At 37.7% G+C, this 16925-nt stretch overlaps 1 protein-coding gene across 2 annotated transcripts in view; it reads right to left on the reverse strand.

The window, feature by feature from the left end:
- Positions 1-16925, reverse strand: part of LOC150088205 (pituitary homeobox x-like) — a 268656-nt gene that overhangs the window by 64559 nt on the left and 187172 nt on the right. For both annotated transcript variants that reach the window (XM_090370620.1, XM_090370618.1), the window contains exon 2: positions 5759-5985. In XM_090370620.1, the coding sequence (XP_090226746.1) occupies positions 5759-5985 (227 nt within the window). The remainder of the gene's footprint in view (positions 1-5758; positions 5986-16925) is intronic.

Genomic DNA, 16925 nt, shown 5'->3' on the forward strand with positions numbered 1-16925 from the left:
GTGCAGCTGCCATAGCCGCTTTGTCGCTCCTTTCCGGGATGATACAGTGTTCTGTCGACACGTCATTTCTACCGAGGGTCCTCCGAGGTGTTTGGATGTGGTCGGCAAAGTTGAGGGAGGGATGCAATGAGGGGGAAGTAGCGTCAGATTAGTTGTGGTATTCGTCGTCTCTGATGTTCGCGGCTACCAATAATGACAAACTTTATTTATGCACAAATAATAGAGCATCGCTTACAGGAGATCGCTCTGGGACGGTCTGTTTTCATTAGCTCCAGCGGTCTTCCTTCCCAAGAGGGTGATCGCGAGCACAAAGAAAGGTGAACGAAAATTTTAACTCCCCGTGAGGAGTCGCAAATAACAGATTTTGTGGGTTACCACTAACTCTCAAGAGATTGCGGTCCGAGTTCTGGTTCGGAGCGGGGAAATGGAGGTGTTCCTCAGCGGGCACTAGAATTCTGTCTCCAATTGATGTCATTGTCACGAACGCTAGGGAAGAATTTATGGCAGAAGGACCGCCGTTACTCTAAAGTCATAAATCTTCATGTATTGATAAGACGAAGTCTAATTGACAAATACTTGCGAGTTTCAGGTACGTCAGCTGGGTCCCGCTGTGTTTGCAACGCGATTATAGACGTCATCGTTACATTATGATGGACGCTGGTCATCTGGATCTGGTGACCTGTTCGACTGTAGGGCTCTATTATTGGTTCCATATTTCTTTCTTGCTTCACCTACTCGAAGATTCCTCCATTATTTTCTTTCTGTTTCATTCGCGTCTTGATCGCTTTCTTTATCTCTGTACTCTTCGCTCTACTATCGATTCGCAAGACGAATACTCTGGTGCTTTGGCAGGAAGTGTGTGGGTACACACGTAGGCAGTGCCACGAGACACCATGCCGGGGTGGTGCAACCGCTATCCATCATCAGAAAGTTGGACTTATCCTCTCTCCTCTACCTTACAGAACCCCACTGTGTGCTGGCTGCATTTCTCTTCTTAATGAAATATTTTCAGGCCCCTTTTTATATCGTATTTACGCGGATTACATATCAGAAATCAGACGATTTAATCCTTGCCGTTTTACGAACTTATTTTAAAATCTTTCTTGTTTAAAAGCGTGCTACGCGTTACTTTACATTTGATATTTATGAAGAATATAAGCTTCTTTTACGTTTCTAGCGTTAGAGAAAATAAGTGGAATAAATCTTTGTTTTCAAAATTTCGTAGTGTTTTACTTAGCGCCATATTCTTTGGATTATTCGCTAAATGTGAGCAGAAACATAAATATCGTTAATGAGGTTACAGATCTTTTGTAATTTGGACGTAAAAATAAAATTTTCATTTTAATGAGCTGCTGTGGCCGACTAGCGTTCCGTGCGTCTTGTGCTCGAATATGCATGACGCCATAAAATACGCGGCGGTCCATTATTAGCCGTGAGGTTCTTCTATCTTCGTGAACCACTGTACTACAATTGTAGAATTTTTCCCTAGATGGTTGTTAGGAAGTAAAAACAAATTTTTTAAATTTTATTTTAAAGAAACCTAATAATTTTTCTAAATAACTCCTCAAACACTTTTCTGAAATTTAAATCTGAAAATCGTTCTTCCACGAAAATGTGGAATTGTGGGCAAAGTTGGATGCCATTGCCACCAACGTTTTTCGTGGCAGTGACAACCTTTGAGTGACGTTCTTTCTAGAAAACAATGAGAGGTCCACGCGCACACTTTAGATGGCTCCTTTTAATGAAAAATAAACGATTTCACGAAAACTTGGTTAAACATACCCAACGATGTTCATGGGGCTTTGAGTCGTCCGGACTGAATGACCCCATTTTACTTATACTCTATGACAGTATTTCGAATTCAATACGTCTATCTATATGTTCCATGGGTACTGATTTGATTTGTTAATTGCGTGTTTTATTTAGCGAAATTCGATTTATATTTGGAATAGTTCTGACTCAGTGGTTTGTTAGTCATGAAAATAGTAGTCACCCGTAAAGTAACTATTAACTTTGTAGAGAAACTTATAATTTTGATATTTTGTGCGGTTTGCGGTGTTAGTTAATAGAGAGTTTGGAGTTTTTTTTATGGGCATTAGCAACTAAGGCCATATTGCTCCGGGGATATGCGGTGGTTATTCCCTGACCTTTCCGCATCCTCCGTATTTGGTGGTCACGGGCTCGAACCCCCCCCCCCCCCGGTCTAATTAAGAAGCGTGTTGCTGCTCCTGCCCATCTGGCTACGGAGGCGCCAGTTAATAGAGAATATTGGATAAAGAAATTATGTTATGTTATGTTTTTTTGGTTTTTAGGAGCATTAGCAACTAAGGCCATATTGCTCCGGGCATATGCCGTGATCATTCCCTGACCTTTCCGCATCCTTCGTATTTGGTGGTGGTCATGGGCTCAAACCCCATACCGGTAGTTGGAGGAGGACGTAACACTTCTCCAACTATATTAGGAGGATTGTTAATTAAAAGAAAAAAAAAAAACAGTAAAATATGATTAAAAAATACAATAGTTATATGGTAAGTAAGTCCCATTAAATGTGAAATTCTGTGAAAAATCATTTTCTCTGTACTTTTGGCTGTGTCATCGGCGGAGGTAATAATAATGATTCTGTTGCCTTGCTGATTTCACAGTACTGTCGCGGCCAAAGCATTATCTTCTTTTCATTAAAGCGAATTAGTTCTTCTAATGTATTTAAGACCCTAACAAAGTTTCCTACCTTCCCTTCAAAGGTATACGAGGATTGTACCAAAAGCACAATTACTTTTAAACCAAAGTCGCGTGTATAAAATAGTTACTGAAAATAAGTACGTCACACATTTTTCACAAATCTCCATCACTGCACGAACTTGAAAATCCGCCTTCGATAGAAGTTCGTTTACACACTTAGCAACCAGCTATGCGCCACCCTTTTAACTATCTCATAATCTAAAGCGTTTAGGGCATAAGCCTCAAGCTATGGGAGAGTCTAGACTATGTATAAATATAGTGCAAGCGCATCAGAAATACATAGCTATATCTGAATAAATCAGAATATTAGTAAAACGGCATCGTTTTAAGTTATATCTCATATTGTGAATACCTTCGCAACGAGTTGCCATGATGTTACTTATTAATAATGTTAATAATGTTACTTAATAATGTTACTTATTCTCAGGGCCAAAGAAGAAGGACCAAATAGCCCTGAAACGGTGCCGTCTGGGTGGTGGTATCCATCTGAGAATAAGTAACATTAGTCTTCTCCTTAGGTGAAGCGTTACCTATTCGAAGTAGCGCAATGTCATGGCAACTCATTGTGAAGGTATTCACAATATGAGATATAACTTAAAACGATGCCGTTTTACTAATATTATGATGTATTTCTGATGCGCTTGCACTATATTTATACATAGTCTATCTCATCATCTTCATTGCGATGGGAGAAATTCAGTGGACCCCTACTTTACGATATTAATCTGTTCCAGAGACACCATCGTATCGTGAAAATATCATAATGTACCTAATAACACATTGTTTTTTTTGGTAATTCGTTCCAAGACCTCGAAAGTTAAAATGTTTGCTATGTAATTAAGCTATTTACCTCTTTAAAAGGTAATTTTTGTAATGGAAATTATACATATTGATTATACATTTATAATGGAAATTAAAGCAAAAAAAAAAAAACACAAAAAATCACTTCAACTAAAGGATGCAAAAACAAAACACGCGGCCAACACATTTACAAACGCTGGCTGAGAGGAAGGGCCACGTGGTCCAATTGGAGACAATCGTAAGCACATCCCATCGTAAAGTGAAATAAGTATGCCCCGGTTAACATGATCACTGCTTAGTGGAATAAGCCGCTTTAATTTCAAAAAAACAATTAAAATCATTACAATAAGATGAAATGCACTACATTTCATCTTATAACCAAACATATGATAATTTAGCCATTATCATATGTTTGGTTATAAGAATCAATTTGAACGCCTTTGTGATATTTTTCTAAAGCCCATTTGTGGAGGTCACTACCGTAAAACAATAAAAACAATTTGCACTTTCCGGTTTATTGGGCTTTTCTGTTAGTGCAATCTATTATAAAAGGCTAGTAAACTCAATCGTATTGCACTTGCGATAATATCTAAAACTGGAATTCTGTGGGTTTTTACATCATTATGGTGAAATGTGTTTCCCCTTCAATCATATAAAAAACAAATAAATTTTCAGAATCTTCTCTTCATTCCTACTTTTTTAAGCTTTATGAACTTCTTACTCCGCATCTCTTGCGCGTATCGTGTTAGTTGCAATTTGTACGTGCCGTGTTCTTTGTTATTAATTGCTTATATTTTTATTGCTTTAAATTTCACGACACAAAAAGGTGTCAGTGAACAGAAATATCAATTAGTATGTACATATTGTAGTATTAATTAAGCTATGTACGTAAGAGTAAACTTATTGGAAAGTATTCTTCCGATTTTCACCCATCATTTATCTGTGATCTTTACTTTTATAGCCTGTGAATAATATTCCTCCTATTTTCGCTTATTAGAATCGCCGTTTAATAGAATTAAAATTCAATTCGCAAACATGATCACAATAACCAGCGCTGTATAGTGAATGTTATTTTATTATGGAGAGTCCATCGTACAGTATACTTGTATAAGGTGACTGCAGGAGACTTCTTTGCGCTTTTGAGATGTAAAGATATGCATCCCCGTTGATTTCTCATCACGAGGAAAAAATTATGAAGTTCGCTACGTCCAGATGCTCAAGAAACTAAGGTGTGTACTTTTAGATTAACGCCAGACGAAAAGAAAGGTGGCATTCAATACAGTAATGCTGAACCTCACACTGCCCGCTTGAAAATCGTAAAAAACCTGAGATTAATTCTTCATCCAGCTGGAACGATCGTCTCCCTTCTCTTTCTGTCCTTCTCTCATATCAGGCCATCATTCAGATCATTCAAAGACCACATGAAAGACAAACACTATGACTGTGTGAGGTATTAGAAAAAAAAAAGGGAAAAAAAAGCAGTGTATAAGCTAGTTGTGAAGCGCGAAAACGGACTTTATGGTAGGGTAAAGAGATTTTGAAACTCGTACCACGCTTCTAATTGTATGGATCTTGTGGAAGATTGCAAAATACTTATAGCCAATGTTTTATTCGTTCCATATAACTTTGTTTTTAAAATACCTGCGATTGTTACTTTTGGCCTGACCCACTGTTATTTATTTTATTTTTGTCCTCGCTTTTTCCCATTATATATATATATATATATGGGATCAGCGTTTTTATTGTTTTGGCATGAAATTTTTACGGCCGGATGCCCTTTCTGACGCCAACCCTCGCCCTTTATCCGGGCTGGGGATATGCGGTGGTCATTCCCTGACCTTCCGCATCCTCCGTATTTGGTGGTCACGGACTCGAACCCCGGTCTAATCAAGAAGCGTGTGCTATGCACTACTGCTCCTGCCCACCTGGCTACGGAGGCGCCTGTCTGACCATTTTATACTAGGGATTAATCCAGAGAATGTTTGTGATTATCAGTATCATGAATTATGCATATTCTGAAAAGGCCATTTATAGAAAAAGATGTTTAGTCTTTTCCAGAGTTCCAAACTGATGGGTTCATCCACCTAAAACAGGATCAAATGCTAGAACTTTTAGCCATTGTGTACGCTTGAAAGGATTTGGGAATGAATATAACAAAGTTCAATTGTGTATACGCTAACTTTCAGAAATAAATAGTAAAATATATTAAACTACTTACTCTCACTCGGGCTTCCGTTAGATTGGTCCACATAGCAATTTCTTCTCGAGTGGACATGTCGGGATAACGATTCCTTGCAAACGTTGCCTCTAATTCTTGTAATTGCTGACTTGTAAAGTGCGTCCTTTGCCTCCTTTGTCGTTTCTTTTTCTTTGGGTCATCGTCAGAATTTTCTTGGCTCTCAGCTGCATTGGATTGATTCACCTTTTCTGCGGCGGAATTAGAATCTGCAACAAACAAACTGCATTGGAACAGTCCGAACTGAAGCTATCCTTTTACTTGTTATTCTAATTATTATAATATAATTAAGAGGTTTCTGACAGATTATTATTGAAATGATTATCAATAATGATAAATATTCTCTTTTTCTTCCCTTTTTAGTGAAAGATTTAAAGTGAAACATTCACCTTTTCAGAGAGTAAAATTTGGGAATCACTGGGAGTCACTGTTCAAAAATATTTTGTAATAGGAAGACCCTTTTTTGTATCATGTTGTATTGCTAAATAGTAAAGCTTCAACTATATGCTGATGCACATTGATTAAAAATGGTTGAATTCGTTTCTTAGATAATACAAAAAAGTGTGATTTATCACCCTTTTGAAAAACTTCAAAACTTTGGTTTTTTCACTCCAGAGTGAAAAAACCAAATACCAAAAAAACCAAATCTCATTAAGGCCGATTAATTAGATCATAGTTGAAAAAAAAAAAAAAAAATCAACTTACATAGAATTTCCTCTTATCTAGATGGGACTCGAACTCAGGCCTTTTCCATATGATCTGGAAAAGGTTCTGGGGATTCAAGTCTCATACAGGCCTTTTTTCCAGAGCCTACTGGACACAGTTTGGCTGGATATATTAGTATTAATTGAGGCCAAATTATACAAATGGCCATCACTGAAAAGCAACTATCCAATTCCGTCTTGAACTTTTTCACTCTCAACCTCAGCCACCTAGGGAGGAAACTTATTTCAGTGATTAACAACACACTATCCAGAGGTGAACTTCATGAGATCGAATCTTCTGTTGCTTTCCAACCCTTAGCACTTGAACCAATCTATCTAATTTCCCTTTTTTAGAGCATCTCTAGAAGTCCCAAGTCCTTTTTAGATGAACTCCAGAACTGAATGCAATTTCCCAGTGTGGTCTCACCATCACTTTATGAAGAGGAATAATAACATTCTTTTCCATTCTAGCAAAGATCCTATAGATCACTGTAGTGTCAACTCCCTGTGTCGTGTGATAATTTTTAACTTTTGTCCACCAGTGTATGTTTCATAACCTCATGGGGCGTTTATAAAATATAAACTTTAAAAATGTATCGTTAGAAATAGGCAAGGTCCTCACCCTTTTCTTAAGATAGGGTAAAACAAATAAATAAATAGTCGAATTGCCTTAGGGTTGTGCCACAAATAAGTTGGTCTTTCCCTAGAGGCATAATTTTACATTAGTGAGGCACCTCCACCTATCAGCTTTCGAAGTGTCTTGCAATTTAAAAGGTTATTGGCTTGTCAGGTGTTGATGTGGCACTCCCCTCTCTGAGGCTCTCCCAGCAACCATTAAAACTCCTCTCTATAAAAACTCTAAACCGGTTTACTTTTTATAATGCTTGTCTTGCATTGTTAATACTTTCACTGGAAAGATTATCGAATTTGTGAATACATAGTACGTATTTATCATTGCTCAAGGTCATATATTAATGTCAATTCAAACCTACAATTGCTCCTAACTGGCGATTATTTCGTGAGCCAGCTGTAATAATACATAATTTTTGCATAAGAATTTTTTAATGTAATGATATTTTTAAAAATAGTTATATTAGTAAATTAATAAGAGGAGTTTACCTCAATATAGTACGTGGAACACTTCCGTAACATATTGAGTATTTCAGCTCTGATTCATACTATCTAAAAAATAGTTATAATAATAAACTAACAGCTTACAAGGTATACGAGTATATCACATACGAATCACCTTTTAACTGGCATTTTCAAAGCATTAGTTACTCGAAAGAATCATAAAAATTTAATCTTCAAAAAGATTCCTAAAAATCTAATTCAGTACTAATAATGCTGTTTAGGAGGAAATTGTGCATCTAGGCAGTGACATTAATTATATAAGCAATGTATTATACAAGCAAGTTCCTTTCGAATGTGTAATGAGCCAGTCTAAGATTGCAGCAAAGCAAAAGGCTCAAGCTAATGGAAGTGCTGTGGCTCAGAGCAGAACTGAGGGGGGCAGTTGTCCTCTGACTCACAGCCTTATAAAATGCACTGTTTGCTTGATGTTCGCAGAGCAATCGGGTACGGGACATGATACTGCCAAGGGGGATACTGTCTTTGTGTGTGCGCGATGCAAGGAGTGTATCGATATCAGGCAACAACTCGGCGTTCTTGTGGGCCTATATGAGAGCTTGAAGGACAGGGTGGATGCCCTTGAAGAAACTAAATTGAGGGGCCCATCAAGCTCTCAGCTGCCCACATCAACGCCAGAGCTTGCACTTGGGCATCACGTGACACAGAGACAACCCCCAAGGCAGAATGCGCTGGTCCCGAAGGAACTAGTAGTTGTTGGTGACTCTATTGTCAGGGAAACGGGGAACATGCTTTGTAAAAAAGATAGGTGGAACAGGACCAGGGTATGTCTGCCAGGGGCAAAGGTTGATGACGTTGTAGAGCGAATATCATCTTTTAAGGGCACAAAAGGTGATATAGTTGTACACGTTGGCACTAATAATATTAAGAGTAGGAGACCGGCAGAATTACTTAACAAGTACAGGTCACTGTTGAACAAAAGCCGAGAATTAGGGTTGAATTTGAAAGTGTCTGCAATTCTGCCCAGACACGATAGGAGGGAGTATATGATGAGAGCCTTGTCGATCAATTCGGCCCTGGAAAGATTGTGCAAGGCTCAAGGGCTAGAATTTTTTTCAGCCTGGACTGTACTTGTTAACAGGAGAGATTGCTTCTACAGGGATGGGATACACTTGAATAGAAAGGGTGCAAGAATATTTGCTGATGCTCTCGAGGCAGTGTTAGGTGGGTCGGAAAACTGCTAGCTTGGGGGGAGACAAAGACCAATAGATTGACAGTAGCCACTGGCAGAGGTGAAAGAGATTCTTGCACTGCTTCTATTAGAATGAGCAGAAGCCTGAAAAACAAGATGCATGGTATTTCAGAGACTGCTGGAAGTCATTGCGGTACAAGTAAACACATGGGTTGTGTTAGGGTAGCTAAGAATAGAAACAGGTGCAGGTATACTTGCGTGTACACCAATGCTAGGAGTTTAGTAAATAAATTTGATGAATTTGAGGTATTGCTCAAAACATCAAAGGCAGATATTGTTGGGATATCAGAGACGTGGGGTCACACAGATATAAGGGATGCAGAACTGCAATTTGGGGAGTACAACGTCTACAGAAAGGATAGACAGGATAGGAAGGGGGGAGGGGTTATGCTATTAGTTAAGAAACACATAAAAACCAAGGAAGTGAAGCCAGTCGACATCGCTGGACACTGCAGTTTGGTGTGACATAAGCATTGGGAGATCAAAATTGAGAGTAGGAGTGTGCTATAGGCCTAATGACTCTGATGAGTATAATAAGGAACTGTACAGGGAAATAGAGTGGGCCAGTAAATCAGAGAGTCTTATAATGGGAGATTTTAATTTCCCAGATATTGACTGGAATTTGGGGGCTGGTTACTCACACACTAGCAGGGCTTTTGTGGATTTATTGGATGATTGTTTTCTACATCAGCATGTTCGGGAGGCAACTAGAGGGAGTAATACTCTTGATTTGATTATCAGCAGTGGTTCTTCATGCATTAAGAATCTGCAGATAAATGAACCACTAGGTGGCAGTGATCACAGTGTGCTGAAGTGGGATTTACTCAAAGAGTAACTACCATTAGGGGTAAAGGGAAGGGTTATTGCTTCCGTAAAGGCGACTACGATGGACTGAGACAGTATTTAAATTCTATACAGTGGGACCAACTGATGATGTTACCAACAGCAAATTCAAAATGGGAAGCATTCAAAGAACTTATCTTGGAAGCTACTAGGCTTTACATACCAACTAAGAAATATTGTTCAAGGTTTAGGCCAAAATGGATGTCAGATGAACTAATGAGGCATATGGCAGAGAAGAAAAATGCATGGGATACTTACAAATTAACACATGACACAGAAGCCTATGATAGATACAAGTTGATATGCAACCAAGTTACAAAGGAGGTTAGGCAGGCGAAGGCAGATTACGAGAAATCCTTGGCAAGGGATGCAAAGAAAAACAGCAAAGAGTTCTTTACTTATGTAAACTCTAGAAGGAAGGGGATGAATCAGATTGGTCCACTTGATATTGATGGGTCAACTGTTGATGATCCTGCTCAGGTAGCTAACAAACTAAATGAATATTTTGCATCGACATTCACACATGAGGAGTTATTCAGCAAGGGGAATGCCAGAGGTGTATTCAACTCTAGCAGTAAGCTACAGAATCTTGAAATAACTGGGAGTAAAGTGGAGGAGAAACTGTTGAAGATAAACACAAGAAAGGCACCCGGGGTGGATGGGATCTATCCAGTTATATTAAAGGAGGCAGCAAAGGAAGTAAGCAAACCCTTAGCCATAATTATGAGAGCTTCCTTGGACTCAGGGGAGGTACCCATAGACTGGAAATGTGCAAATGTGACCCCAATTCACAAAGGAGGATCAAAGGCTGACACAAGTAATTATAGACCTGTGAGCTTAACTTCTGTTCCAGGAAAATTAATTGAGGCACTGGTTAAAGAAGCACTGCAGGATCATTTAGACAAGACTTCAGTTATAGCTCAGACAGAGCATGGTTTTGTTAAGGGGAAGTCTTGCCTGACCAACTTGATTGGATACTATGATGCAGTCACAAAAGAACTGGATGCAGGGAATAATTTTGATATTATATACTTGGATCTTAGAAAGGCTTTTGATACTGTTGCACATGAAAGACTGCTACACAAATTGGAGCAGTGTGACATTGGAGGCAAATTGCTGCTATGGATAAAGGGGTGGTTGAGGGGGAGAAGACAGAGAGTGGTAATCAATGGACACTGCTCATCGTGGACTAATGTTATTAGTGGAGTCCCTCAGGGCTCAGTGTTGGGTCCATTATTGTTTTCTGTATTTATAAATGATATTGATGATGGTATATCAAGCTTAATGTCCAAGTTTGCAGATGATACAAAGGTTGGCAGGGTTGTCAAGGTCACTAATGACACTATGCTGCTGCAACAGGATCTGGAAAGGTTGAGCAGATGGGCTGAGAGGTGGCAAATGAAGTTTAACATTGACAAATGTAAAGTACTACACGTGGGAAACAGCAACCCCAGAGCAACGTATCAACTCTGTGGTACTACACTGACAGTGGTAGAGAATGAAAGGGACTTGGGGGTGGTTGTGCAGGCAGATATGAAGTTCTCTGAGCAGTGCAGACGGGCTGCAAGAGTAGCTCATGGAGTATTGTCAATGATATACAGGAATTTTTCCAGCAGGGATAAGGAGGTGATTATTCCATTGTATAAGGCAATGGTCAGGCCACACCTAGAGTACTGTATACAGGTCTGGAGGCCTCATTTCAAGAAGGATGTAGAGCTGCTGGAACGAGTACAGAGAAGGGCAACAAGGTTAGTGAATGGAACAAAGGGGTGCTCTTACGAAGAAAGGCTTAAGTTTTGCAAATTACAGTGTCTGGAGACTAGGCACCAGCGAGGTGATCTGATAGAGGTGTATAAAGCCTTGAATGGTTTAAGCATGCTCAATGCTGATGGGATTCTTCCTCTAGCTCAGAAAAATCACCTGAGAGGGCATAAATTCAAATTGAGGAAAGACAGATGTAGGATAGACGTGCGGAAATTTGCCTTTAGCCAGCGGGTGGTTGGTTGGTGGAACAGACTTCCATCCCTTGTGGTGGAGGTTGATAGCCTAAATAAGTTTAAGGCTCAGCTGGACAGGTATTTTGAACGAACAGAGGGGTGAAGTGGAAGTGGGTTTTTTTTTTTTTTTTTTTGGCTGATGCTGCATAAGCTTGCTTTCTTGCATCAAATGCCTCTACTAATGCTAATGCTAATGCTATCACATTATAATTATGAAATCTCTCAACTTCTAAAGCCAAAAGTGCGAGTAAATCGACGGATATTTCTTCAGATAAGATCTGCTCTACTTTATCAGCTTAAATCAGAAATAAACTTTCAGGATTTCAATGGAAGATTTATTTTGTAATGACGTTCTTCGATTTCGTCAGCTACCTCCTTTAGTATAAAGCTTCATTTATTTAATAAATACACCGAATATTAAAGTGAAAGTACACTAAAAACATTCTCGTGTTCTTCTGTACGAGAAAAGTTTCGTTTAATACTTTCTGAAAGGTATCGTGTGCAGAATATGGCACTCCCGCCTTCTCAGAAGTTTTTTTCGGGGTAAATTCATTTCATTTTTACTATAAAATCTTCCTGCTAAATACATGCCATGACAGAAAATACAATTATAATTTTCTGTGAGTTGGTGGTAGATGTATGAAATTCCAGGAGATAAGTCCACTCTTCTCTTGTAGAACTATTTCCCCATCAGCAGTCGTTTATTGTAGTTTAATGTAATGAATTTAAAGTAAATTGGTCTTGCGGGAACGTGTTCGTAGGGGGGAGGGATAAATTTTTATTGGTTATCTAAGTTCCTTAGTTTTTTTTGCTTTTTTTAAAGTCAAATATAGCGCAACTTCGCCAGCGTAGACCCAACGTGCAATGCTGTTAATAGTTCATACAGTCAGTTGTCGTTTACCGAAGAGTGCGACCAAGTTGAAGTTCTGTGATTGCATTTTGGAAATAATGATGATATTCAAGAGAAGATATTCGGCATGTTTAAGGACAGATTGCATTACGCAGTTGCCACAGAAGCAGCGTAAAGACACTCGATGGAATGTACTTCATCTTCAGCAAACATTTCTTCCACCAACCAACCCCTCTCTTAAGTGTTTTCCTACTCTTGCTTCCCACTGTCATTCACGCCGAAGAAAATGAAAGTCAAAGAGAAGAGATCTTGATCCGTCATCTCTTATTTGCTAACGCTGTGTTTGTGTAAGTGTTTTTGACGGAAGAGTCTAATTAAAAAATATCGATTCCTGTCACGCGCCTTGAACCTCCTAATTTCTTACTTAGCTCACCACAGGCACATTGTTCATTCGCAGCATTAGAAAGAAAGCAGAAATTAGCAGTTCAGCACAACTTCACCGTCTGTGATAGGGTACCCGATGTTTTGTTTTAATTGCCAACTTTAGAGGTTGCAAACATTATTTTGTCCCCAATGACTATTTCTTTAAACTCTTTCCTTTCCCCGAGTATAAACCAAGATGTAGTTGTTTTGCTATTGATTCATCAATAAATAGTCAATCGTATATCGAAAATTCCCCGGTTGCATTTTATTTATATATCTCTGGCTTCTTGTGAGAGCAGTTTTGAGGGAGAGATTTCCAAGTGTTTTCTCTCTTGAAGTAATAATTACTGCTGCATTTATCCAGAGAAGATACAGTGCCTATTTGAAGATGTCTAACCGTGCGTACGACACAGACAGAATAATATAAGACGATAATAACAGTCACAACAATGCAGAATAAAATTAGCTGGTGATAAAATTTATTTGCTCTATGCAAGCCAGACTTATCTTATTTGTTATTGACTGAGAATGGCGATTATATGATACTATTGATTTATTCTTTATAGTTTTCTGCTACTGAAAAAGAGGTTTCTGTCATTATCAGTACTTAAAATATCCCTGTTACAGAAGCTAGACTGTCACTAGCGGTCACTGAAATAAGACCTTCCGTGATTTTTATAACTGGAATAAAAAAAATTGCGAGATGATTTGCTATTATGCTGTTTGCATGTTTGAAATCTAACCGTAGTATTGAAAACTATTCTGACGGAGATCCCTTGACGGACCAGAAACACTTGAAGAAAAGCTACTGTGACTAATCCATTTTTTGTCGATTCCGAATCACGTACGTTAAAAATCGCAGAAATACCGTTTGGGGTCCAGACATGGAAGTCTTAGAAAATTACCTTAATTTTCCTTCACTGATGAATAATAATTACTCATCTTTAATTTGGTAATAAAATACTTTTGAAAAGTCGAATGAATTTGGTAAATGTTAAGGGTTAATACAATGATTATAAGTTTAGTAATCTTTTAATACAATACATACGCAAAGCAATTATTTTATTCTTGCTCTGCTCTACGACGTTTTTTGCGATCAACTTGTTACTTTATAAATAATTACTAAGTAATTAAATAAAACGTACCTTCAGTTAGGAAGTAAGATGTCTGATGAATTCGTGCTTTCACAGCTGAGTGTCAGCTAAAGTTAAGTTTTCGTAATTGTATTAATGGTATTAGTTAAGTGAACTTCTTTTACGCCCAGTACGAAATTGTTTATTTTTATACAAGTAATATCTGGATTGATTAACACACTATGTACATTTACATTGTTCTCACTGTCTCCAGGAATATTTACTGAATATTGGCTATTCCATATCCCGCTTCCTAGCTATTCCCGAAAACTGCGTCCAGTTTGTAATTAGCTTGTGTTTTTAATGTGACCGCTGTTTTAAGCTTAGCACACATATTGATGATAAAAAGGATTTTAGGTTCATTAAATACCGTAGTCTTTACCGTGTCTGTCCGTCCGCATGTAATAACTCGACCCTTTTGGATAGATTTTCATAAAATTTTATATTTGGCCCTTTTAGAAAGATTTTTAGAGTTTTCCCAATTATTCCAATAGAAATCCAGCAATTATTATTTATTTCATACATGTCATGTACCGTGTATTGTAGCTGAAGCGCTGGATATTATATTTGTTGCCGTGCTCTGATTGGAGGAATGAATGGAAATATGGAGGATGCGCAGAAAGGAAATGTTCTATGTTTGCAGTTAAATTTCTTCGTTGCCTTTCGCTCGTTTTTTTTTTTTTTTTTGTTATAACTCTTGAATTATTGCTATTATTATTTGCTAACGTACCTAAAATATAACGCAGTGCTACATTAACTAACTTGTTCATTCTATCGTCGTGGTTTTTAATTGCTTTTCCGGTATCATGTTCCCGGGAATTATCTTCATGATTGTCTTATAATTTTCATGTCTTATAATTTTAACATTTCACAATGGGTGTTACAGCGGGCTACTTTTTTTTAAATCTATCAATCTATCACTATACTCGGTAATAAGTTAAAACTCGTCATATCTGGTAGTTTACGACTACCCTGGGATAATTTAGCTAACATTTTATTATAGAGTGAATCAGGGGAAGGCGGTCGTTTTGTATCTAAATTCCGCACTTGGGTCACTTTTGTTTTTGTTTCATATAAGATATGTGTACTCTACTCTAATGTGTTCTCGAAATTTAGTATAATGCACGGAACAAATGCAATTACACTATTATATATTATACTGTATTAATATTTTGTATAGGTATATATTTTAGGCATTTCTTCCCATCTCAAAAAACGTACAAAATAACATAAATATATTGAGTCACGCTGAACTGTCTATTTATGTAAGATTTTCATCTCACATTTTTGTATCACTAGTGGAAGTATCCTGCAGCCATATTTTTCAAATAATGCATTTAATTCAGTCGTCCCGGGAACCATTTTTGTTAAAGTAGCTACTTTTGCTCATCACGTAACCATTTTGTTCAATTCTTCTCATTTTCTTGGTTTTGGCATTAGACCTGCCAGATTTTTGTTCAAAGGCAGTAATTTTCTGCCGACGAGTTCTTGTCTCGTCAATCTTATTGGAGGTGTGCACCATAGTTGTTGTTCTTCCTGCACTTTGATGGTTGGATTCTTTAGTCGTGTTTTGAATTCCACGCTTCTGAGAAGCATTTCTGAAGGTATTCCTTAGTGCTCTGATTGTTTAATGGTTTTGATGTTTCTGACTGAAAACGGAAAATACAGATGAAAGTTTAAAGTAGGCATTTTTACTGTAGGATGGGGCGAAATTTCATCTGAACAATATGACTTGATATGACAGCTTCAAACATAGGCGTGATGTGGTAAGGGGCAAAGCAATCAAGACTATGATGCATCATTATATTGTGTCAATAATGTGTTATTCGGTCGGTTTGTTGTTTACTTTTGCCATGTTTTCGGGAGGGAAAATCATGCAATCCCCGCCAGGTTGCAAAAAAAAAAAAAAAAAAAGCCCATAAATTTATCGTATTATTGGTGTGATAATTAAAATTCAGGCCTTCTTCAAACACCCTGCGTGTGCCAATATTGCATCAGCGCCATACAGTGGTTTACACGTTTCAACCAAGAGATATGCAGATCCGGCTGAAGTTCTGTCGGTGGATCCTCCACCATAGTATTCACCACTCAGACATCTGCAACATTCACTACCATTCTTATTTATGCAGATATAATATGACGCCATCAATAATCAGAATAAAACAATGAGCTTAAGCAAACATTAATGCTACATTTAATTTAAGAGTCAATGTAATAATTACACTTCCAGAAATGTCCATTTATTGTCCTGGTCGAAGTAGCTGAATCCTGAAAGTTGCATTGGCAGCTCTTACAAATTACGGAAAATTTTGCGTATTAAATATTCTTCAGCTCATTAATACCAATAATCTTGACCTTTTTTATTGAAAATATTAATTTCTTAAATGCGTTTAAGGAAATTTATTTGCGTTAACCAGTCAATGTAATATTTAAGAGTTCCTTTTCAATCATTTTACAAGTAATTAACCTGACATTATTATGCCCATCATCGTTACGGATTTGCTAGTCCTACTTTGATTCAGTGAGAGTATAAAATAAATTAGACTCACTATGATAGGTGTCTACATTGAGACTTAATTTCTGGAAAACTGTTATATCCAATCTAATGATTTTGTGACTTGTTGAGTGCTTTTGACATTACTGAGATTTGTTGTTCAAATATCCAGCGATTTACTGTTCCGATTTATAAGAAACGCTTTCATCAGGCCTGAATAAAAATCAAAGCTGTCAGAATAAGAGCTTTTAATCGGGCCTTACTAAAGTTCGAGAACCTTGTGGCATATGGATCTTTAAACATGAGTATTAGCAGAATCTTTATATACTGTACTTCCTTTTCCAGAAAGGAATACGATATAGAA

Source organism: Mastigoproctus giganteus, chromosome 3 (assembly GCF_048544385.1).
Source record: "Mastigoproctus giganteus isolate SK-2022 chromosome 3, ASM4854438v1, whole genome shotgun sequence".
Taxonomy (NCBI): domain Eukaryota; kingdom Metazoa; phylum Arthropoda; class Arachnida; order Uropygi; family Thelyphonidae; genus Mastigoproctus; species Mastigoproctus giganteus.